Source organism: Polypterus senegalus, chromosome 5, assembly GCF_016835505.1.
Source record: "Polypterus senegalus isolate Bchr_013 chromosome 5, ASM1683550v1, whole genome shotgun sequence".
In the NCBI taxonomy this organism is placed as follows: Eukaryota; Metazoa; Chordata; class Cladistia; order Polypteriformes; family Polypteridae; genus Polypterus; species Polypterus senegalus.
In genome coordinates, this window is record NC_053158.1 from 187046863 (window position 1) to 187073501 (window position 26639).

At 36.0% G+C, this 26639-nt stretch overlaps 1 protein-coding gene across 4 annotated transcripts; it reads left to right on the forward strand.

Moving 5' to 3' along the window:
• The first annotated feature begins 60 nt into the window (after positions 1–60).
• gfus (GDP-L-fucose synthase) lies at positions 61–26054 on the forward strand. 4 transcript variants are annotated; one of them, XM_039753769.1, is made up of 14 exons: positions 61–354; positions 550–742; positions 879–998; positions 1242–1452; positions 9163–9313; positions 11276–11390; positions 12927–13055; positions 14062–14135; positions 17029–17162; positions 17851–17915; positions 21010–21076; positions 21299–21378; positions 23392–23491; positions 24789–26054. In XM_039753769.1, the coding sequence occupies exons 1-14, from the start codon at positions 275–277 to the stop codon at positions 24842–24844; spliced, it is 1575 nt and encodes a 524-aa protein (XP_039609703.1). In that variant the 5' UTR covers positions 61–274; the 3' UTR covers positions 24845–26054. The 4 variants fall into 4 exon arrangements, with proteins under 4 accessions (XP_039609703.1, XP_039609706.1, XP_039609705.1 ...); XM_039753772.1 differs by lacking the exons at positions 61–354; positions 550–742; positions 879–998; positions 1242–1452 and adding an exon at positions 4723–5416; XM_039753771.1 differs by lacking the exons at positions 61–354; positions 550–742; positions 879–998; positions 1242–1452 and adding an exon at positions 5487–5771.
• Positions 26055–26639: the final 585 nt, after the last annotated feature.

Sequence of the window (26639 nt, forward strand, 5' to 3'; positions counted from 1 at the left end):
TGACAAAAGCACCTCGCGTCATTGGGCGGAGCGGAAAAGAGGGGTGTGTCCCTGCGAACCAATTCTATGTCTATGAGTCCAAGAAGTCCAAGTAGATATTGCTCGGCCCACAATTCCGGCTGAAATCCTGCACTCTATCTACCAAATCCGGACAGTTAATGGAATAAACCATAGACATAGAATTGCGTAGACGCTGCATGACCAGTAGGATCGTACGTCAACGTCGCCGCCATTTTGCGAGTGGCACTGCTGTGTAGTGAAGTAGTGGATAAAGATGCCTCACGCATGTGCTGCTTGGAATTGTACAAACCGCTGTACGCTCCAAACCAGATCCCAGGGGATTACATTTCATAGGTAAGGCTGAATAATTGTTTTGGTTATATTTGGGCATTAGAAAATCCCGTTTTAACTTTAGCTACGCCAGGCTAAGATCGCAAAGCAATGCATGCATGTGTTCAATTGAGTCTCCAAACAACGTTCTGGCTAAACGTATTTAGTCACTAACTATGTAGATTATTGTTAGCTGTTAACATTTCTCAAACTTTGAAGGTTTCCCAAAGAAATCCACCTCCGGAAGCAGTGGGAGGTAGCCCTTAGACGGGAAGGTTTCAACGCCAATGACGCATCCAGACTTTGCAGTGAGCACTTTAGACGGGAGGATTTTGATATGACCGGTCAGACTGTGAGAATCAGAGATGGAGCTGTTCCCTCTGTGTTCAGGTATCCATCTCATCGCCAAAAGGTAAGTGTGTAGTTAGGCTATAAGGATTAGAAAGTCCGTTCTTTTTTAAGGAATCGGTGATGTATTACACAGCATTATGCAGTGACATACCTAACTCTGTTCATGTTTTTAAGCATTTTATTTTCTTTTACATTAGCCACTGAAAACCAGGACCACACGGACTTCAATGAGGGCAAAGGAGAGCCTGCCAGTAGTCTGTCCTTTGCCTGTCCAGGAGACTGAAGCTCTGCCTAATCCCAGTGTTGCGAGTACTAAGGTGCTTTTCAAACCTCTTTTAATACAACCCCCTACCCCCCCATCATGCTTTTCAGATAAACTAATGCATACACACGCATATACATTGAAACATGCTGCTGTTGAATCAGATACACGCACGCATGCAGTGCTCACAGTGGAATTGAAGGGGGGATGTGATTACAAATGCAGACCAGCAGACAGCACATTGTACTAACTAGAAATTGACTGATGTGATATAAACTTAATTCCTTGTGTCTACTAGGATCACTCCTACGCGCTGCCTACATCTCTTGAAAATCTAAGGGCTAGACTCAATGAAACCTTATCTAGGATGGAGAGCATGGAAAGAGAGAAGAGAAATGCTAAGGATCGAGAACGGAGAGCAAAGAACATAGTGCGTGCTCTTCTGCAAGATTTGAGGGAGAAGAACCTCATTAATGAAGAGCTGAAAGAGAGGCTGGATTTATACTCAGGTAAAATAGAAATAAAATACAAAGTATGGAGAAAATGGTATGTACTTAAGTGTAAAATTCCTTAAGACATCCTAATTATTATTTCAAAGGGAATTTCTAATTTGTCTGTGCTAACTGAATTTTAAATTGTTTATTTTTGTCATTGAGTGTATGATTTCACTGTTAAAAGAAAGACCAGGCTGCCAGTTGCAGTCTTACTATTTTGAGTTTCAGACATTGGTCAAGTTTTCGTCTCAATAATTGCCATTATTAGTGTATAAATGGATTTAAATAATTGCATTTAAATGTTTCGCCAAAATCTGTTGTAAATGATACTGTTTTAAGCGTTATTGTTTTGTCATCAGAAAACCCAGTTTCTATGTCAACCTTTAGTAGTTTAAATGGCACTTTTGCCACTAGCAATATGGCGGACGCTCTAACTTATCGTGTCAACTGGGCAACACAGTGAATGCGGCATCTACCTATATATATCTATGGAATAAACAACCTTCAGTCCCGTTTAACGCTCCACTGTCTGCGTGCCGCAGTCCGGCACTGATCTTCTGTCCATTTTAGGGCACATATACACATCCATCCATTTTCTAACCCGCTGAATCCGAATACAGGGTCATGGGGGTCTGCTGGAGCCAATCCCAGCCAACACCGGGCACAAGGCAGGAACCAATCCTGGGCAGGGTGCCAACCCACCGCAGGCACATATACACATGCATATCGGAAATAATTCGTGATAGATCTATTTAACAAAAAAAAATTCAGAACAGCTGCAGAACATGTAAACTTCAAGTACAGAAAAACTGTTGCAAAGCAACGGTGCAAACCCTTAATAACAAAACAGTTTGAATGGATTTAGGGCAACTCATGCCTGTATTTTCTTTCCCTCAGTCTAGGTAAATCAGTTAATCTGTTACTTTATTTTGGAATAAATTTGTCATTGGTTAGCGTTAATTGCATTCCCAAAAAAAATCATACGAATTCAAGGATTTATCGTATCACAAGTTGGTTGCCAAAATTGTTCCATATACAAACAGGCAGAATGCAATAGAAACACAATCGGTGGTCACACACAGCTTCACAGACACAAGTTAGCCCTTACTTTATAGCAGTTCCTTAGGAAATTATGGGTACTGCTTTCTAACTGGTAACATGCGTCCGTCTTATGAAATAACTTTACCGATTTAATGGTCAGTGAAGGATTTTTTCCTGTAGTACTATATATCCTATATCAGGATTAGTCTTCTTTTCTAGGTATCTGTATTCCCACAACACTGCGTTTTATAATGTTTTTTTATACCCTCGAGTACCAATCTATTTGATATTTGTTCACTTCATTAAACAATACATAAACACGCTCCAGTCCAATGTTATTCCATCTATCATTGTTGTGCTTTTCTCCACATTTTTTGTGCAAAAGCACAAGCTGTTTTCTTATGTTTTTATACTTCTGCAGCCCCCTCTAAGGCAGAAGGGGCTTTTCATTACCTTTCTTTTGTATAGATAACCATTTCAATTTAAGATACTGTGCAGTGCACAGATGGCCACGCTAGATCCTTTTGTATATTGGTTAAATTTTGTTCCACTAACCATTTCCAAGTCCTTCTTGAATCGCTTTTTTGGATCTTTTTTTTTTTACCCAAACTGCCTGCATTTTGTTGTCTATTGCTCTTTCTAGTAGTTTTCACTTGTTCCATGTATTAGCATCAATATTACCCAATGGGAGGTGCAAGAAATAAGCAACTCAAAGGCTGGCAGATTCATACAACTGCCTTACCTCTCTGTACCTTAACTTCAATGTAGTGACACATGGCAAGCATGAAGTGCAAATCACTGTATGGCACTTGACACACATTTATTTTAACTTAATGTAAAAATATATTGTGCACTACAAAACAGCAGTCCAGATTTAAGACCAACCCTATATTGGCAACAGTGACTGAGAATCATCTGCAAATAACTCATTATGTCAGTCAGTTCTGCCAGTGTACACAGTGGACTACTGCCATCTAGCCACAGCAACCACCAACCTCAAGTGAAGATAAAATAACAGCAAAATACACATCCCTACTATAAGATTTCTATTAAGGTACTCTTTGCAGCAAAAGCCTTCAAGAAATCGAGCTGTTGAAGGGTCACTTTCAAGGGGCATCAGTGTTAGACTTCCTAGTCTTTCCTGTTGCACTATTTTATGCCATTGCCTGCTTTGATAAAGAACACTTTTTGGTGGTATTAGTGACAGTTGTAGAAAATAAATAAAGTTTACCTGCTCTAATCAAATCTAATTAGGGATGGGCTGGCATCAAAAACTGGCCCTAGACTTTTGTCCAATCTTGTACGCCACACTTGGCCATGCACCAACTATTCTTGGACCCTTCAACGAATGTGCACGTTTTTTTTCCTATTGATTTCTAAGTAAAATTGTGCAATGTATTCACGTTCATTCCTGCAAACCCCTGTTTAAGGCTACAGCTTTTTGTTTCAAGCAAATTTACAATTAATGAATCAGTTTTACCTTTTATTGATCTAATTTTTTTTTAATTATGTGGCCTTTATTCCGTCCTTTTTTGCATTGATACAGTAATGTCATAAACAATTTAGAAACATTTTTGCCATGTCTTTCAATGTTTAAGTTTGTTTTGTCATTTTGTTTTTAAATCTGTGGGTTTGCTTTCTTAATTTTATCCATATTATGACAACTGGTGATAAGCACAGCAGACTCCAGGACCAACAACAATGAATGGAAAAGGAATGCAGCTAATTCAGTGTAACCCACACTCTTAAAAATAAAAGTGCCAGAGTGCTTTTTCAGACCAGTGTCCTATGGGAACAATTTTTGTTTCCCAAAAACCCATCCAAATGGAGGTTCCAAAAAGAAAATTGAATATATTTAGATCTGTAATAGACTACATACGGTAAATAACCATGAAGAGATGGTAACAGATTTTTAAAATACCAAAAAGTCATGATTTTAAATGGACCCTCGCTGCATACAATAACACATGTTAAGTCCATACCGTCTTGATCTATTAGTGTCTTGCTAGGCAGCCTACCATACATTAAAGAGTTTAGTTTTTTAAAATTTTTTTCTACATGTTAGGAGGTTTTTCAAAGCAATATGTCTCTATGAGGAACCAGATACCCCAGTAAAGAAGCATAAAGTGCCATTAAAGAACCAGTGCACATGTCCTTATTAGTTAATACCGTCTTAAATAACTAAAATATTTATAAAGCATTAAAAAATGATTTTATACATCTAACACATACATTATTTCTAGATTTAGTAAAAAATGTAACACAACCATCTTGTGATTTCTAGACTAATACAAACATAAACGATAACCTTGCAGCTGCTTTGTCCTCCTTCCTCTCCAGATCTGTTTTGCTCCATTGGAGATGTTATAGTTTGTCTTACAAAATTAATTAGTGAGCATCTGTCATGGACACAGTTAGGATTTAATCCAAATAACTAAACATCTGTTTAAGGTTTGACAGCTAACGTTAATTCCACTCCACGTGTTCGAAAGTTGGCGTCCTTGTTAAATAAAGCATAAAACAGTTTAGGAAATAAAGTCAAAGTGAAATAACCTATGATGTTGTCATTTAAGCACCTCTTATCATTCATTTTACCTTTCTGCACTGCGTAAACTGATTAATAAGCTATTTGTTGTATATGATACGATTTTTTGTGTTGTATTTTTGTCAACGGTTCTGTAGAGACCTGGAAGATCGAATTTCATTGAGCTAACTCCCTGTCCCCGTTTCTGTGCCTTGCTCACAAATCGCAAATTTAAGTTTCCTCTCGCGCATTTTGTTTGCATGGTACGGGGGTGACAGAGTTAGTATGATCATGTGATTAGACAGACCGGCGCACGGAGGATGCAGCGTGAGCCACTCGCATCACGTTGCGTCTCTTTCTCTTAAACCTTGTGGCTTAGAAGCGCTGCACACAGCGGCGAGGATTGTCCCAATGGTTAGTCCATCCCTGCAGGTAATGTAAGGTAAACCCGTCAAGTACGGATACTAACGAAATAAACCATTTACTTTTTTCCCCAACTGGGGCCCTAGGCTGCAGCCTAGGTTAGCCTGTTCGTAGATCAGTCTACTTATACTAGTGAGTCAGACATCCCTTTCACTTGCTGGGTTTCTTTCTCTTCAACTCAATAAGATGTTATTTCTGTGTGTCAATGTCCAAAGCGGACTTGTTGAAACTACAACTCCCAAGATGCCGTGCTGCACGTTTCCGGTTCCACACTAAGGAACGCCGACGAGTTCAGAGAGAACCGCTTGGACTTCTCTTTGAGCTGCATTGTTGACAGAGTCTCGTGGTAAGACGACGAGTGGTCGTGGCAGATTTTTTTATACGATGAATATATAAACGCGATTTGTGAATCTCGTCAACTTGACAGTGTATTTGAGTTACGCGCTTGTGATTCTGACGGGGTGAAACGGGCCAATGCGGGTTCTTTCAAAAGTTAGAAAGCAGGACTGCTTATTGCTTCCAGTCTTGTTGTGGACGCGGAATATTAGTTGACTGCTGATCCCCGTGTGTTCGGAGCCTGCTTGGAAAATACCCCTCGAAATGTCGCGTGTGCTAGGAAGCATTACGTGAAAGTGTTGAACCGGGCGCAGTTAACATTGCTATGCGACGAGGTGTTGAAGTGAACACGTAAGCAGGTGTATATTGGGACTGGCATCTCGAAATGACATGAACGCGCCCAACATGGTGCTGGACGGTTTTAAAAATATTGTTAAAAACGATTCTTATGTCTGATATAATACAAATTGAATTTTTAATTTAAATAAATTAACACTAAATTGGCCCAAGTTTGTGTTAGGTTTGTCTGTGTTTGTCCTGCGCTGGTATGGCGTCCTGTCCAGAGTCTGTTCCAGACTTGCGCCCAGTGTTAACAGGTCCCGAAGCGCCGCAGGTTTTCATTTTAAGTTAACCCTTTTCTTAATTACTGACCTGTTTTTGCTGCTAATTAACTTCTTTTCAATTAATTTTAATTGACTTGCTCTTGAAGACTCGGACCCAATAATTTTTTATTTTTCCTTAATTAGCAGCCAAACAATAATGATATTCAAAATGTGCCAAAACATGACCAGCAAACTGTGACCATAATATCTGAAAATAAACAGAGTGTACATCTCAAAAATGTTGATTTGATCAGTTCCCCAACAATTATTAACAGTGCTCTTAGAAAAAGTAAAGCAAAAATCAACAATTTAAAAAAAATGTATGTTAATACACAATGAGAGCAGCAACAAGCAGTGGAATTAAAGAACAGTTTAACAACAAGGCTTTGCGCCTGATTAAGCAACAGGTTGGATTGAAATTGGTTGAGAGTTTGAGGCCCTGACTGAGCTGGTCTTCTGTTGGCTCACTCACTTACCGTTTCATTTCTGTTTAAGGAGAGAAATTAAGCAATTCAGAGGAACAATGAAGAAATTCCAGGGAACAAATCTTGTGAATTAAAATTAATTCAAAAGAAGTTAACAGCAATAAAAAAAAAAAAGGTCCTCGGAGTTTGAGATCCCAACATTAAGCCATTTAGAAAATGACATGAGAGCAACAACAGTTTTACACCCTTTGAATCTACTTTAGGGTGTCAGAGGCTGGAACCTATCCCTGTAACATCAGACTGAACTCCAGCCCAACACAAGTTCCACACATCTGTGCCCACAATTCATCACAAAGTTGCAGTAAACCTAATATACATACATTTTGGAATGTTGGTGGAAAACCTTGGAAGAAAACAAGTCGACACAGAGAAATAACCCTGGTGCAATTAATATTCAAGCTACTGTATGATCCAACTGGTCTGCAAAAAAGGCTGCTTTCATCAACAATTTTAGGTGTTCTTTTTAGATATGAGTGTACTGAATCCAAATTTAGCAACTGAATAATTGCAAATTTATGAAATATATTGTACAGTGTCAACAAGTTGGAATTGGCCAGGGATGAGTAACAGTACTATGTGCTGGCATTCCATCACACAAATAGAAATGCTAAGCCTACAATGTTGCAGACAAAATTTCATGTAGTGCAGCAACAGTGGGCACTCCTTTTAAGGATAGCAAACTAGCAAAGTGCTGATTGCCACAGAGACTGCCAGGGACCTGATTGGCTTTTCTGAGTAGCTGCTGGAGAGTCTCGAGGCTGACATCCAGGAACTGGAGTTCCATTTTCAGCATCATTATACTAAAAGACACTGGATTATGCTAAGTTAGCCAGTTTTGCATTCAAGTTGTCGGTATGCAGATTTACACATATTCCATCATTTCTGGTAATGCAAAAATGAGTTTTGAGAAAAAGTCTAAAAGAAGGTTATCCACTTACATACGTATGAGTGAACCGAAGACGCAAAAACAAAATTGTCAAGGTTTATAGATATAATAATAAATATGCAGTTGTCTATATACAAATATTAAAATGTAGCGGGGGCAGGATATAGGTTAACAAACATTGCCCTAACTGCTACACTGTGCCCTATGGTTGTTTTGCACTTTAAAAATCAGTAGGTTACTAAAATCATGAAATCTGTATTTGGTCAGTAGTTAGGCAAGGTTTTAAGTTTATTTATATACATGCAGGAGAATACAATGTGGAATTGTACTGAAAACAGTTTTGCAGTGACAAAAACATTAGAACCCGTTTGATTTACCTTGTGCTTGGAAAGTTTTTTAGCATTATAGCCCCAATTTGAAGTTGTATCTGGGGTACTAAATGTTTTTGTACCACAGAGTGGGCCTCCTGCTTGTCCAAAAGCAGCATTTGCATTCTTTATAGAAAGCCTTCTACAACCTATGTAGGTAAAACATCCAGATAGTTTGTACTATATAGTACTTCATGAAACACATCGGAGCCATTAGGATAAAAAAAAAAAAAATCACAAACCTTATTGTAACACACTTCTTATGATCAGAGATTAAACAGTCTTTTGCTGTATTTAATTGCAATGTAAAGACATTTACCAAAAAAAAGCAAAAGGAGATATTATTCGTCTTGGCTCACATATCCCCACGAGTGTAGGACAAGATCACCTTTTGAGTTCTCCCTTTATTTCCTCAGATGGTTGCTTGATACCCACACTCACCTCATTTCATGTTTGTGAGTCTCCCTTGAATCTTTTTTTTTTTCTTCATTTAATACACATTCTTAGACATATCTGCTGAAAGGTCCATGGCATTGTGTTTTTAGCTTAATTTTATAATATGAATTAACTTGGATATTAACTGCAATTCTTTTTGCAGAAGAATTGTTTTCATAACTGTATATTTATATCTATTTTCTTATTAAACCCTTTTAGCTGTATAGTGCAGGGAAACTAGACTTTTTTTTTACAGCATTAAATGCCTGGAAGGAGTCAATCCAGAGTGGGTGATTTGTTTATCAGAAGGCTTCCACGAAGCAATATAGAAAGGCAAATAAACATAAGAAACATACAACTGCCTTGAAATGTGGTGTGACACTGGAGTACCCACAGCAAATCTGCATGTCCAGGATTATGGAGTTTTGGGGCAGCAGTGTTATGCCTGCACAGTGAATAGACACATTGTAGATCCAACTATAAATGGTAGGTGTCGTTGAATTTTCCTTCAGATTCTCAAAATACAATATAAAGTACATTTATTATTACAGTAGTACAAACATCAGGTCTCACTCATTCAGATTAGCAAGTCTGATTTTAACAATTTACATTTTTCACATTGTAGATATGGACACATCTGCTAGAAAGCCACATCGGATCTTGGTTACAGGAGGCTCAGGGTTGGTGGGCAGAGCCATCGAGAAAGTGGTTCAAGATGGAGAAGGACGGGAGGATGAGGAGTGGATCTTCCTGTCTTCCAAGGATGCAGACTTAACGTGAGTGTTTTAAGTTTTAAAGTTGTTCTGAGGTTAGAAATATTACTTCAGATGTTACATTGTATAGAAGATTGCGGAAATGAGATGTGTCAAATGTTAGAATATTAAGCAGGCATATATATACACACACACACATATACACTCAGATGAGGGAGGGGACCCAAAAATTTCCAAAATTATAAAAAAAACTTATGTGGCTTACAGCAATTCCCTTCAAATGCAATACATTTGCCCCAGTGCTTCTTCCATTTCTGGAAACATCTCCTGTACTCATGTATTGTTACTGTGCTTTAGAGCCTTGTGCAATTTTTTCTCCCCAAAATTTCTAACATAGTAGCAAATTGTCTTCTTTCAGTCTAAATTTTAATTTAGAGTACAAAAAAAAAAAAAAGTCACAAGGAGCTACACCTTGTGATTGTGGGAAATGTGAAGTAACGATCATTGTTTTTGGTCAAAAAGTAATTGACGGATAATGTGGTGTGTGCAGGTGTACTGTCATCGTGCAAAATCCTGTTTTGACTGCGCCACTGATACAGACATTTTTTCCTGATGCTTTCCTTCCAATGCCTTAGCAGTTTAGTGTTGCAGATTAGCTTCCCTGCGGTGGGCTGGTGCCCTGCCCGGGGCTTTGTTCCTGCCTTGCACCCTGTGTTGACTGGGATTGGCTCCAGCAGACCCCTGTGACCCTGTAGTTAGGATATAGTGGGTTGGATAGTGGACGGATGGATTAGCTTCCTGTTCACGGGGAAACTCATTATTAACAAGTCTGTTAATGTCAAAAAACATGATCATTGTCTTGGTGTTCAAAATGACATGTTTTGGCTTATAGAAAAAAAAATGCTTAAGTCACATACACAATTGTAGAATAAATGTCAGAACTATGCATCTCGGTCAACTCAACAGTGCCCCTTCGCAGACCAATTAACAAGACTGTAGGTATGTGATACCTAGTAGCATAGTTGATTATTACTCCCAAACTCTCTGATTATGAGAATTTTTGGGTCTCCTCTTGTGTGTGTAATATACACACACACATGCGCACAACACCACCATGGAAAAATCAGTGCATCATTTTGTTAAAAATCAAGGTAAATTATGACTGAGCTAAATTATAGTTTTATTAAAAAGAACAGTAGCACAGGAGTGTTGAAAAGGAGTATCTTGGCTGGCTTGGTTAATAATTGTTCAGATAGGACAGCTTGAATGGAGAATGCTGAAAATGTTGTTTAAAGATCAGTTCTTAGGCAAGTCTTACACTAGTTTATGGGAAGCCATATGAAGAAAATTTATTTGATATATCATGCTACTACCAACTATATTCTGTGTTCAAGACAAACTGATTTTTCAGCTCAATATCCTGTTAAATCTAAAGTTACTTAATTCGCTGAGTGTTTAATACAGATTTTTACATGATCACTCAAAGGAGCTTAACCTAAAACATCTGACATTTTAATGGCCTTTACCTGTGACACTGGCTTATGAACAGACAAACCAGTATCCAAGAACTAATAACTTTACACAGCAAGACTGGTGTGGCTTATCATGAGAATTTTTAAAAGATTAAACAGTAAATATAATTTAGAGCCAAGTGCTCAAGGACCAGGGTAGTCTTTGCCTTTTTAAGGGAAGGAAGAGTACAGGCCTGGTGCCTGTCTGTTTATTGCCCAGTACAGCATGTCGGTGTCTGACCAAGTTTCCTTAAGGTAGGCCATTTCCTCCGCTGCCTAACTGCGGTTTCTTGCAACCCAAAAACTGAATTGAAGAGGATAATAAAGTGGATAGACCCTCTGTGTATTTTGTTTTGGAACTCTGCCTTTTATTGAAAATAAAACTTGATTTTGTTGTAACATTATTATAACAGATTATTCTTTTTGTAATGTTAAAACTCAATTAGTTAATGTACATTACTTGTAAAGTTCAGATTTGTGTTTTTTTTTTTTTTTTTGTTTTTGTTTTTTTAAGGAAAGCAGAAGACACATGGGCTGTGTTTGAAAAACACCAGCCTACTCATGTCATCCATTTGGCTGCAATGGTGGGAGGCCTTTTTAGGAACATGAAGTACAATTTGGATTTTTGGGTAAGTGCATACATTTTCATTATTGTTCAGTTACTTTCTTTGTACTCGTGTAGGACTGTCATCTGAGCCAATAAGTGATACTTTAAATATTTTGTATTAGATATTTATATTATTTTCAATCTGTTGTTTCTTCCATTTTATCACTCTTACAGTATTTTTGCTGCTCTTGTTGCCAGTTGAGATCCCCTATTTAAAACAGAGTTCTACATTTTATATATTCTGCTGTCACTTAGAAAAATAGCACTGTGTCTGACTTTTCAACAGTATGAGGTTAAGCAAACTGAAATGTCCTTTAAGATTTTTTTGCAGTTTAGGCGTGTTTGCAAAAATGGTAAAAGCACTAACTGCCATCATATCTGCCTGTATGGTCAGTCCCATGAAACTACTCATATTCCAGTGGATTGCCTTTGTTGAAATTCAGCACAGTTATTTTTCAAGGAAATTTTGCAGGGAAAGTTTAATTAATACTAAGATATCTTGAACAGAGAGCACTGTTTACATTTTTGAAACTTGAAAAACTCCAATTTAGTTTTAAAAACCATATCTTAAAACCTTCTGTGCTACCTCAGGTGTACTTTCAAATTTACCTTAAGAGAGGTTATTTCAGTGTATTTATTTTTATTTATTATTTATCCAATAGCTGCTTCTGATGAAGTAATTAAAATGGCGATAGAATCAAGCTGTCCCATCAATTGCTTGCATAAACCTCTGTTACACAAGAGCACAACCAACAACTAAGCATAGTGTAAAGAATATATTTTTTACTTTGCAGCATTTGAAATCTGATATCTGTTAAAAGCGATTTCTGCCTTTCAACATTTTTGACTACATGATTATATAGAATGCTATTAAAGACATGCATTTTTTTGCAGTCTACTAATATATGTAAGTAAATGTAATTATCACTGCCATTTTTGGATATGACTTCATGCAAAAATATTTATTAATCAGAAATGCAATATTTGTCTTTTTGATGAAGTAAACCTCCAACTTTCACAACAGTAAACTAATCCTCTGAATGTATCAATTGTTTTGCCATGTGTACATCTTTTATATTATTATAACAATATAGACATGCCAGGAAAAAAAATTGGTTAAGATTATAAATGAATGAATGCAGGTCAGTGTAAACTTTTTTAAATATTATTTTTTCTCCAGCTGTCTGGAGTTTTTTTTGTTTTTTCTGTCCCCCCCTGGCCATTGAACCTTACTCTTATTCGATGTTAATGTTGATTTATTTTGTTTTATAATTGTGTCCTTCATTTTTCTATTCTTTAATATGTAAAGCACTTTGAGCTACTGTTTGTATGAAAATGTGCTATATAAATAAAATGTTGTTGTTGTTGTAAACTTAATCAGAATTAACACTTATTTTCTGTATAAATGCATTTTTATGAGAAGGAGCCTTGCACAGTGATATAAACAAAAAAAAAAAATGTTAAAGCAGTATTATATCGAGGTAAAGCACTTTTGGTAAGCAGGGCTGCCCAGTCACGTTCTTGATAAAAAAAAAATTGCCTACTTTTGTTTCTACAGAGAAAAAACATGCTTATAAACGATAATGTTCTGCAGTGTTCCTATAAATTAAAAGTTCAGAAGGTTGTTTCCTGTCTTTCAACCTGCATCTTCCCAGACAAAACTGAATACCCCATTGATGAATCTATGGTGAGTTATAGAGGTAAAATTTTAAAAGTAGGAACATGGTGTGTAGTTAGATGTTAGATAGGACTGGCTTCACTTAGGGCTACATCAACTGTTGGACCTGATTTTATATTTGTTATGGTGCTTTTAGTTTTCTTGTAGCACAGGTCAGTTTTAGGGGAGAAGGAGAAAGATTTTTCTAGTGAATAGGGACCACATTATCAATCAATATAAATATATATATAATAAAAATTACTTATTTAAATATATAATAACAACATTCTATGGTTTTGCAGAGACCACAAAATCATTTAAGATATGTTTTATTTCCAGACAGTACACTAGTTCTCTATCATCATGTTGATTTCTTACCTGTTAATAAAACTTAACTAAACCCATTTCATTAAGTAAGTTGCCTGACTTAATAAGAGGCATTTCTTTTACTTTTTAATAGTCTTTGTTTCATTCGTTTTTGGTAGAAGAAATGAATAAAAAGTACAACTACTTTGTCAAATTATGCTTTTATAAAGGAATATGATAAAAGCACAAATATGTAAGAGTAATATTAATCAATCAATACAAGTTATTCTGCAAAGGGAAATTCAAAGCAAGTGGTAATTTTTGTTGTGCTTTGTATTTAATTAGCAATTTGTTTACAGGAAACTATAAAAGAAAGACAGATTCCTGCACTTATGTATGTTTGTCATGCAGACTGATGCAGTGTCACACCAGGCCCTGGTTTCAAGTTGGAATTTAAAAAAAAAAAACACACTTAGGAATAGTGTGATATTTGTCCTTAACTTTGACATTTAATCAACACTAGGGTACATTTCTAAATCTTCTTTTAAATATAGAGTGTACACCAGGAAAATATTAAAATAAACAAAAATATAATTGTCAGGCAACAATTTTTCCTGTATTTTATCCTAACATTTTTATATATATTTAAAACCTATTGGAAACAGATTTTTTATGTTCAGGATTTTTTTAAGAGTATAATGCACTTTTTTTTTTTTTTTTACTCCAATAGATTCATAATGGTCCCCCTCATGGCTCTAATTTTGGATACTCATATGCGAAGAGGATGATTGATGTGCAGAACAGGTATAGAGTGTATTTGTATTTCATAATTATGACGTACGCTGCAACAATATATACAGTAGTATATGCAGAAGTATGTCCTATATTACCAAGTTTGGTCTTGTGCTTGTGTTGGTATTTATGTTGCTTTTCTAAATAAATAAAGCATAGAGTGGTTAAGGAGGTTGACTTGTTTTTTAAAGGATTTTTAGTATGCTGGGTTTGAAGATCAAACCAGGATTGTAATGTTCACATTATGTTACTTGTATAAATAGGTCTGTAAAAAATACTTCTCCCTCTCATTTTATAGATTTGTCACAATGAATTACTTCAGACATTTAGACAAAATAGATTAGATAAAGAGTATCAGAATAAACATATAACTCCTAACTTGATTCTCAATATATTTAAGTAGTAAATGTTTTCCTACACTTGTCCTGTTAATAACTCAAACAGTTGACCACAGGTATATGATAATCAGCCAACTGAACAAAGCCAGACCTGGTTGCAGTTAGCCCTATTGAATTCAAACCTCACCATTTTTTGACAATTACCATGACGGTAAAGTAGAAGATCATTAATCAATTTATATTCTGTATACATACCAAATTATTAAGTAGCATATGATGATCAGATAGCATTATTTCTTAAACCTATACTGAGAGATCCCTAATTAATATGACAACGGTAGAACAACTTTCCCATCAAAAATAAAACACAGGCCTTGGCACCTGTAGTTTCTTAGAGCTTGCTTTAATGCAGCTTCTGTATGCAAAGAAGTTACTGTCATATTTACATCGTTTATTATGCCTGCGTGCATGTGAAATTTAGTGCTGATTGGAGTCTTTAATAGGAGGTTTATGTCATTAAAAAGTGGTCCAATTTATATTGAAAGACTAAAATGCAAAAAAAAAAAAAAAAAATATTTAGGAGCCAGGTTTTGTGCTTGTTTGCAGTAGTGGAAAAAGTCTGAATAAAGAGACAATCATGGAAGATGGTCACTAATGCACTGTATGTATATCCATATATTTAGTTACAGCTAGACACTGTTGTGCAGAAAAATGTACGTACAAAATGATGGGTATTATGCATTTTGTAAAAGGAATTTTTATAGTACTGCGTACAGTGCATCCAGAAAGTATTCACAGCGCATCACTTTTTCCACATTTTGTTATGTTACAGCCTTATTCCAAAATGGATTAAATTCATTTTTTTCCTCAGAATTATACACACAACACCCCATGATGACAATGTGAAAAAAGTTTACTTGAGTTTTTTGAAAATTTATTAAAAATAAAAAAAACTGAGAAATCACATGTACATAAGTATTCACAGCCTTTGCTCAATACTTTGTCGATGCACCTTTGGCAGCAATTACAGCCTCAAGTATTTTTGAATATGATGCCACAAGCTTGACACACCTATCCTTGACCAGTTTCGCCCATTCCTCTTTGCTGCACCTCTCAAGCTCCTTCAGGTTGGATGGGAAGCGTCGGTGCACAGCCATTTTAAAAGCTCTCCAGAGATGTTCAATCGGTTCAAGTCTGGGCTCTGGCTGGGCCACTCAAGGACATTCACAGAGTTGTCCTGAAGCCACTCCTTTGATATCTTGGCTGTGTGCTTAGGGTCATTGTCCTGCTAAAAGATGAACCGTCGCCCCAGTCTGAGGTCAAGAGCGCTCTGGAGCAGGTTTTCATCCAGGATGTCTCTGTACATTGCTGCAGTCATCTTTCCCTTTATCCTGACTAGTCTCCCAGTTCCTGCCACTGAAAAACATCCCCACAGCATGATGCTGCCACCACCATGCTTCACTGTAGGGATGGTATTGGCCTGGTTTCCTCCAAACGTGATGCCTGACATTCACACCAAAGAGCTCAATTTTTGTCTCATCAAACCAGCAAATTGTGTTTGTCATGGTCTGAGAGTCCTTCAGGTGCCTTTTGGCAAACTCCAGGCGGGCTGCCATGTGCCTTTTACTAAGGAGTGGCTTCCGTCTGGCCACTCTACCATACAGACCTGATTGGTGGATTGCTGCAGAGATGCTTGTCCTTCTGGAAGGTTCTCCTCTCTCCATAGAGGACCTCTGACAGAGTGACCATCAGGTTCTTGGTCACCTCCCTGAATAAGGCCCTTCTCCCCCGATCGCTCAGTTTACATGGCCGGCCAGCTCTAGGAAGAGTCCTGGTAGTTTGGAACTTCTTCCACTTACAGATGATGGAGGCCACTGTGCTCATTGGGACCTTCAAAGCAGCAGAAATTTTTCTGTAACCTTCCCCAGATTTGTGCCTCGAGACAATCCTGCCTCAGAGGTCTACAGACAATTCCTTTGACTTCATGCTTGGTTTGTGCTCTGACATGAACTGTCAACTGTAGGACCTTCTATAGACAGGTGTGTGCCTTTCCAAATCATGTCCAGTCAACTGAATTTACCACAGGTGGACTCCAATTAAGCTGCAGAAACATCTCAAGGATGATCAGGGGAAACAGGACGCACCTGAGCTCAATTTGGAGCTTCATGGCAAAGGCTGTCAATACTTATGTACATGTGCTTTCTCAATTTTTTTATTTTTAATGAATTTGCAAAAATCTCAAAACTTTTTTCACGTTGTCATTATGGGGTGTTGTGTGTAGAATTCTGAGGAAAAAAAATGAATTTAATCCATTTTGGAATAAGGCTGTAACATAACAAAATGTGGAAAAAGTGATGCGCTGTGAATACTTTCCGGATGCACTGTATGTTGTCTGATCACTCGGGATTAACTTTGTATGTATAGTTATTTGAATTTGCTTTATTAACTTACTACATTCACAGAAATATAAACAATCATTTTTCCTTATTGTGTAATTCGGACACATGGAAACTGCCATGTAGATTTGCTTAAGTTTAATCTTTACATACTTTTGTTCTTACCTGCAGGGCGTACTTTCAGCAACATGGCTGTAAATTCACTTCTGTTATCCCAACAAATGTGTTTGGACCTCATGACAACTTTAATATTGAAGATGGCCATGTTCTGCCTGGACTAATCCATAAAACCTATCTAGCTAAAAGTGAGTTTAGTTTGTATTGTCATTCTTTCTATTTTTTTTTTCCACAAAGCTTACTGTCCTGTTTTTACTTATTTTCAGGACATCAAAATATGAGCTTTTCCATGCCCTTATCTCTTTCATAAAGAGTTATGATGATTTAAAAAATGTATTAAGTTAAGTAAATTAATTTTAGTCTGCCATTATGAAATTTCCTTGTGTAACAAAGGAAAACAAAATAATTAGTAATTAGGTTAAATATGGTAAGCATTAAAAATATTATAGTCTGAGTAGCAATATGTTTGCAAAATTTGTGGAAGACCTCAATGAATAAGAAAAACATGGAATCAAATTGACATTTAACATTTTAAGGAAAAAACTTGATTTGTCTGAAGCTTATAAAAGTAAACAGAAAAACACTGAGTACACAAAAAAAAAACACAAAACAAGATGAAAGCAGTTTATAACCTTGGTGGTAATTAAGTTAAGATCTTTGCCTAAAGGTAACTAAAATAGTAATTTAGAAGTATACCAGAAAATGATGAAGACGGGATAAACTGTTATTTCAATATACAGATTGTAAAATATAGATGATGACAAGCGTTTGTTATTAAGGCTGAAGACTGCATGTAGGCACCCGATCAAATTAACAGGTTTTTTCTCCGGACGTTCTCTATCAATTTTGTCACTCTCTTCTCCTTCTCCTTTCTAGAACAGGGTACTCCACTGACTGTTTGGGGGTCTGGAAAGCCATTGCGTCAGTTCATCTACTCATTGGTATGTTAAACATTCACTCTAAATCAATCAGTCTTTATTTTATGCAATATTGTATCTTTTTTATAGTGATCTCCAAAACATGTGTTTATTTTCTCCATGTAATATTCAGTTAGCACACGCAGAATAAGAAAATTGACTATCAGGTAGGATAGTCTGTTTAATGACCCATACAAATCACTCAAGAAATTCCTTTTATTTAAAAAAAAAAAAACTGCCAGTCTTTTTAATAAGGAATATTGGAGATAATTCTAGGAGTGTACAGTTTTTCATACGTTTCATGTATCCACCTCAGGTAATAAATGTACAACACTATGAAACTGCTAGAAATAGCAAAGAACTGGTTTTCACATTCTATAATTTTTTTTTAATTACTGTGTACATTTTAACCGGTCTTGTCTCTATTAGTTTTTGATTTTATTTCTGTATTTTTTTGGTTGCAACTGAGAAGGCTTATATCACATTTTCTTGTGTAAACATGACAAAATAAAAACTTTCAGCCTTCCTCACAAGATATTTCCAGTACATATCCAAGTGTAATGTGTTGGGTTGAGGAGTTATTTCAACACATTTCATTTACCTGACAGTACTGCATCAGTTTCCTCTAATAACCTTTGATGGTGTTTTTGGACTGATACAGTTTCTTCATACATGAAACATTTGGGATCATCATAAAGCTACTTTAAACTTTAACTGTTAAAACAATCTAGATGAGAACAGACCATTCAGCCCAAAGCAGCTCACCAGTCTTATACACTTAATTCTTCTAAAATAACATCAAGTCTATTTTTGAAACTCCCTAACCTGCAAGCTTTTCTTGTCATCCTGTGCTCCTTAAAATGCTTAGGTAATAGTTTTTGTAAAAATATACTTAAATCTACAAAAAACAAAAACACAGAACACTGTGACCCAAAAGTGAAAAAAAAAATGTAGCTCTAACAAAACTAAAATTAAGAAAAAAAGTGTTTTAATACATTTAACTTGGTGGATAAATACAGTAGGAAAACTGTGGATGTTAAGATATGTGTTATGATGATAATCCTTTGTTAGGACTTTAATGAATGCTAAAAGGTGAGCTCACCACAAATATTATCACTTGTACAAAGAAACAATCAGTATATATACATTTTTCATCAGATATTAAGTACTCATTTAAAGTTTATCAAGATTTTTCTTATTCACATATGTCAACTATAAAGTCAATTACCATCACAAAAGGATATCATAGGAAAAGGCGATTACAAAAGCAACTTACTGGTTTGTCTATAGATGACGGTCACCACCATTCTTGGCTCGGAGCCATTGAATAAATACTTTTTTTTTTTTTTTTAAGCTTATTTATAATAATAGAGACTAAGGTATATTATAACTAGTTTTACTTAAAGAAATACTAAACTCAAAAGTTTTAATAGGATACTGACCCCATATTTTGTATAAGTGGCTGAGAGGAAAAAAACGTAATCTCATGTTTTCATTTTGAAATAACATAAAAATTCTAACTGAACCAGACTTAACAGTGACCAACACTAGACAATGGCAAACAATGTGAAAAAATCCATGTTAAAAAAAAAAAAATTCATAAAACTATTGTTGCTTCATCCATATATCCGCAATAATCTACATGCCCAGTATACATTAATATACTTTGAACATGCAAAATGCATGCTTTTTTTGCTAAAATATTTACTAGCCACGTTACCTGTCAAAGACAGGGAAGAGAATAAATTTAGCAATATTTGGTATCTGTCCTTGCTTTCCATGTTCCTCTTATGCCTTTTCATGGTATCCATAGAGTCTGAGCCTGCATCATATTGGTTATAAAAAAACTAGGTCATTGGATCTTCGATGCAACAAGTCAAGTAGAGCTTTATTGTCATCCTAAATATATATACACACAAACACACACTATGATAAAAGAAAAATAAAAAAAATGAAGAATATATGTACAGTGTTATGTAATCCACAGTGTGTGTGGAGGAGGGCAGCGTGGTGTTCAGGAGCCAGACTGCTTGGGGAAAGAAACTATTGCACAATCTCGCAGACCTGCTCCTGATGCTGCAGAGTCGTCTTCCAGATGGAAGAGGAGTCAACAGTCGGTGAGAGGGGTGGTGGGGATCAGCCATGATGCTAGTGGCTTTATGAAGGCCGCGTGAGGTGTAGATTTCCTGCAGACTGGGTAGAGAGCTGTCAATAATGCGCTCAGCGGTCCGCACAATCCTCTGAAGGGCTTTGCGGTCGGAGGCATGGCAGTTTTCATACCAGACTGTGATGCAGCTGGTCAGGACGCTCTCTATGGTGCCTCTGTAAAAGGTGGTAAGTATGGGTTTGGGGAGGTGCACCTTCTTCAGTCGTCGCAGGAAGTAGAGACGTTGCTGGGCTCTTTTTGTAAGATAGCTGGTGTTTTTGGTCCAGGACAGGTCCTCTGTGATGTGACCACCGAGGAACTTGGTGCTCTTCACTCTCTCTACTGTGACACCATCAATGCTGACTGGGAGATGGACAGCCTTGGTCTTCCTGAAGTCAACAATCAACTCTTTTGTCTTTTCAACAGTGAGACAGATTGTCTTTGCACCAGAGTGCCAGCCGTTCCACCTCTTCTCTGTACGCCGCATCATCGTTGTTCTCGATGAGTCCCACTACTGTAGTATCATTGGCGAACTTGATAATGTGGTTTGTGTCAGAGTTGGAGGTGCAATCATGGGTCAGCATAAAGATCAGTTATTGAAACATTTTTCATATGCATGTGCAAAAAATCCTAAGATATGAGCTAACAGAATAAGATACGGAAAGCTGTATTTATATCAAATCTGTTCTAGTAGTGTTAGAGAACATTCAGTGAACAAAAATACATCAACTGCTCAACAATACATCATAAAATTTCTTAGAAAATTCAAAAGAAAGCAGTATTTTAGTATTTGCTTAAAGCATCTTGTAGTTCATACATCTGAAGTGGGAATGTGTCCATGCTTTATCGTCAAAGAAGTATTAATTGGTTTGTACCTGGTGATCTATACTTGAGTAATGATTCTGATGTACAAGTGGGAGAAAAAATACTATGTCAGTATGTTCATAAATTTTTATTTTTGTTTTTGCACAGGATCTGGCGCGTTTGTTTATCTGGGTATTGAGAGAATATCCAGAGATTGACCCTATAATCCTCTCAGGTAAGATTTCCAAAGTGCCAGCATATTTGTTAATGGTTCACCTTTAATCAGCGTAGTCTGCATGTTTGAGGGCATCAATAGGACAAAAGAATGCTTCCTCCAAAGTATACATTTTAGAAAATTGAACAATTGTTTTTGTGCCTAATTGAGTATTTTCCCCCTATTGATTTCAAAATACTTAAGTGTACTTCTATTAATCTATATAAGTAACTTTTTTTCTAGTGGGAGAGGAAGATGAAGTTTCAATCAGAGAAGCGGCCGAAAGCATTGTGGAGGCAATGGGATTTGAAGGACAAGTTATTGTATCCTTTGAGATCTGTGTTAGAAAGACAAAACTTTGGAAAAACAAGGAGGTCAATGCTTCAAAAAAAGTTACATTTACAGTATTTTAAAACTTTTAAATTTATGATATAGGTTACTAATTTTTTTTGAAGATCTCCAATATAAATAGTTTTAAGCACTTACCATTGCAATATTACACATTTTGTACTGAGATGTATTTTGCATTTTATGCTGCAAACACAGAATGAGAAATTAACTTATAAAAAAACTTACAGAAACTCGACTCTTTACTACAAGAATCACATGAAACTAAATTACAGTAGCCATACAAACTACATTCAGTGTAACTGTATTTTTCATGTTACATAATTTGATTTCTGCACTCTTGCGTTAGAGATAGTGGAATGTGATCTCCATGAATTCATTTGATTTTCACTTTAATAAGGTCCATGTGTGCAAGATAATTGCTAGTGGCAATCAATTAGTCAAAGATCTGATTAGAACAACATAATGATGACTAAGAAAGCTAACAAATAGAAAATGAATAGAAATCAAATTATTTGTAAAAAGAGAAACGAGGAAAAAATATCAACCTCTGAATGTGGATGTGAAGATTTGGACCTAAATTATGAGCCTCAATTTAGGATTTTATTTCTTTTCTTTGGTTTAGGTTTTAAAGCACGCTTCCCAAAACTGACCAATTCATACACTTTCATTTTTGCAGTGCCTAAAAAGCAAACCGGTTTATTTTACTAGCTTTAAGAGCTCCTATTAATTTATTATTTACATCCAGTTCCAAGTAGATATTTTAATGCAAATTCAGAATATATTAAAATTCTCAAGTTTGACTCTTTGGGTTGCAAAACACTAATATTAAAGGAAGAAGTAATGAATTTGTGAAACACTAGGTTAAAATAGCTCAAAATAATTGTAATACCAGCCACTTCTTAAAATTATTAGTACAAAGACAGGCTATACTTTACACAGTATGAGTTGTGCATGTGCTGTACTCCAAGAACAACAACTCATTTGCTGTTATTTTGCACAAATTCAGTTGGTTCACAATTTTTAATTTAAAAATGCAGGGCAATGAAAAAAAAAAAAGTACCCGAGTACAGAGTACTCGGTTATAATATTCTGAAGCCTACTTATTCCAGTTTAAGAGAGTGGGGGACTTGAGTCTGTCCTGGCAGGATCATTCAATGGACTGGAACAAAACCTGGTTGGGGTACCAGTTCATTGTGGAGCTACTTGGTTTGATATTTCAGAAAATATGTACAGTATTAAATAGTACATTTGTATCAAGCCTTAATTGGTCTTGAGAAGAACAAACCTGCATTTCTTTAAGTAGTGACCTGTCACTTTTGTGAGAGAAAAGCTGTTGGCCCTTTGGATTTTTTTTTTTTTTGCAAGAAATATATGCTGATTGTGGTGGGTAGGATACTGTACTGTGGTTGATAACACTGTGGCATGGCATTTAATGCGAATACCAATGCTAAAAATTGTTCCATATCTCAGTTTGTAAATATATTGAGCAGTAGCATTCTTTGCATCCTTTCCATTAATCCAGTATGTAAAATATAATCATGAGCTTTTCTCTGAAAAGTGAACTCCTAAAAGTATTAAATAATGCATTCATTCATATGACAGCTTTGACAGCATCTCAGTTTGCAAAGGTTCATCCTGTATCTTTTTAATGTCGCACATATGCATACATTCATGTGTGTTGTATTTGCCTTTCTTATTTACTTAGTAGGTACTTGTGTGTTTGTGAAACATTCTCTTTTTGTCACAGAGTAGTGTGAATAGGACTTTCAGTGCACTTGATGCATACAGTCAATAAATTGCGATCTTCAACTTCATCTCAGTTCTTTAAGACCATTTTAGTTGTAATAATTTGGGTTTATTGACCTGACAAGCATCACAACAAGCAGACCATACATGTTACTTAGATGTGCATTCTCAATATGTAATTTTATACTGTTGCTTCAAAAGGAGACCAGTCTTTTATATCTTTAACTCTTTTGAAATAGTTTGATGCCACAAAATCAGATGGTCAATTCAAGAAAACAGCCAGCAACAAGAAACTGCGCAAATACCTTCCTGCATTTGAATTTACTTCTTTTCAACAAGGTAAAGACAAACTTCTACTATATGCCTGTTCATCAAACTAGTCACATCTTTACCCCTCAGATTGAAGATAATTTGTAAAACCTGATTTGGAGAAGGAATTGGTTAAACTGGTCACTGAGTTGGTTTGATTGTACCTTTCTGTTAGAACTGTATTTAATAGTAATTGACTTATGATCATCATTGATTTTGGCAAGATACATGTGCAGAATGATATGAACCATTCAATTAACTTACTCTAAATTTCCTAAATTAAGAATAGCCTGGGAAGTTTGCTAAATGTTTCATTGGCTGGTGTTTAAAACTTCAAATTACATTTTTTTGTCCTTTCCAAGTTTTGGTATACAGAGGTAAAATTTTAAGGATGAAATTCATTTTTGCATATATAACAGCTTTCTAGATAGGTGTAGACAAAAGTTAACATCATGGGGGTACAAGGGCAAATGTTGGAAACGCCACCTTGATTGCATACTGGCTATCACGCTCTATAAAATGTTAAAAAAAAGACTGCATATTGTTGATAACTCAGATTATGCACTGTTAGAGTGCTGGCAAATTAATTTTTTCATGTTATTATGTGTTGGTGCAAGACCTGCTGCCCTCTGAAAGAAAGCTGTAAATACATTAAAGCCATCTTTAAAACACAACATCTGGGGCATCTGTCAGAGTGGCCAAATCAGAACTCAGTCCTGTTAAATAAAAAAAAAATAAAAAAATCTGCAGCCTCTTCTGAAGATGGCAGTGGCATAAAGTGGTAACCCCTTTACAGCTTAGAATAAAATCTTACAACAAAATAGGAACCATCTGGTGTGGTAATTTGATAGAAACCTACTCAAATGGAATTGCAGCAGGCGTCAAAGCGAAAACATGCTGCCACAACGTTTTAGTTAAAGTCCAACCAGGACTCTTACAGTGTGTGTGTGTGTATATAACCATATATATTTATATAATACACACACACTCCCTCATTCAACCAAAAATATTTTAGGTTTTACTACCTTGTTAAACATTTTTCTTAATTTTAGGTTATTCATGAGAAAAAAACTTCAGTAACAGTTATAGATGTTTAACAATATGTCTTATTAAATGGATATTAATAGAAAAAGGGAAAGATTATTTTTTTTTTAGTAATTAAATAAAAAATGAACTCCTGAGGTGTCAACATTTATTGTTTGGGCAACAGTGTAAGAAGGAGCATTTAATATTGGGGAGGTCTTGTTTATATATCTTGTGAATACTAGCTATCCATGTAGTAGATGGCAATTAGCCTAACCTATCTTTGTGATTATTTTTTTTCCAGCGGTGAAGGAAACCTGTAGATGGTTTGAAGACAACTACAGCACAGCTAGAAAATGAATTAAAAGGTTGTAGTGATGTGTTTTTGTATATAATTTAAACTTTGAAGAATAGAGAAGAGTTCTTGAGGCTTAATTTTGCAAGAATTTTTAGGGTTCTGCTACAAAAGTAAAGCCTTTTTAAGACATTCTGACCATATGATCAGTTACTGTTTTTGTCCTTAAGGAGAACAGTCATGAAAGAACTCTTGTTGTGTGTTTTGGATCCTGCTCATTTTTGTGGAGGGTGTTATTATGTGTGTGAATTCTCTTATGTTTGTATGTTATGCTCTTAATTATTTAGAATACCAGAGTCCTCTAGTCTGTTATTAAAAAAATGAGAAAGTGTGTGCATTTACTCATGCAGTCCTTTCTGATGTTGGAAGTTAACTTTAAAGCTGAATGACTTTGTTGGAACAAGTGATGTGTTGTTACAGGAACAGTAGAAATATGCCTATTTCAGATGGACCTAGTATTGCTGCTTGTTACAATATAGGAAGTGTTCGAGTTTTGTTTTATACTGTACTTAAAGTATCAGTGTATGTAAAGAAAGGAGCTTATTAGGGCAAGAGAAACTTTGTTTACATCAAAGAACAAAAGTGGATACAAATTTTTGAAAGCATTGCCAACAACGAATGTAATTCTTCTACAACAATTGTCATGCACAAAAATCAAATTCTTCAAAAATGATCCCAGGGCTCTCAGAGGTAGAAGGAGGGCCCTGACTGCACAGTTTATGCAGCGACAGTAGGTGCTGTTTACATTATCATTTCCCAACTTTGGTAATGTTCACCACTGAAGTGGGTGTGAGTTTTGGTTGCTTTATAGCAGGATGAACAAACTAGCCACTCATTTAACTACTGTTAGCATTTTTGCGGTTGCTTATGTCTTTTAAAAAGCCTGCTGCACTTCAGGTATTCAAGTTGTCCTCCTTTCAACACCACACATTGGTTACAGCCTTAAATTTACCGTTGTCACTGCAATTGCTGCTTTCTGTGCTGTTTTAGGTAGTGGGCCATGGCTGTATAAATAAATACTGGTGGTGTTTGTGGTTTAAGGGCATAACATTGTATAACAGTTGAGTGATTTTATTTACTACTTTTCCAATAGATTTTGTATGATTTATAATTCTAATGTAAATCTGAGGTAGAACACTCGAATACATCATTGAAATATGTTTTTATACAAAATTACCCATGTCACAGTTGGCCATACGTTTAAAAAAAAAAAAATCTAAAATAAATGTACTTTAGCTAAAGTCTAGGGCAGTGGTCTGCAATTCCTGTCCTGAATGGCCATAGTGGGTACAGGTTTTTCTTCAACATGTTTGCTTAATTAGAATCCAATCCTTGTGATTAACAGATCTTATGCAATTATATTAGTTCTTAGTGTAATTGTTCTGCCATGTCAGCTCATGTCATTTTTTCCCCATTCTAAGGATATCATTCAACTAATTTGTAAACTAAAATTGATCAGCAATTCTTAGTCCTTCACGTTTTTCTTTTCAGTTTCCATTCAAATATTAGATCAGATATGCTCAATGGAAGCAAGTTAGATAAAGCACACTGCAGGTGTCGTTTACATCCTATTGCTAATAAGCATTCATTAAAAACAGTGAATGTAGCTGTTTAGGACTTAAAGGAGGAATCAGGGTTGGGGACTCTAAACAAGCGAGACAGCTAAAATGAACAAAAATGTTGAGTAGTAATTGACTTCACATTTAGAAGAACAAACCTCTGCAGTCTCGACAGCCCTCTAGGACAACTTTGTGGACCCCTCATCTATTGCTCTCTACAATAAAACCTATTAGTCAGTTA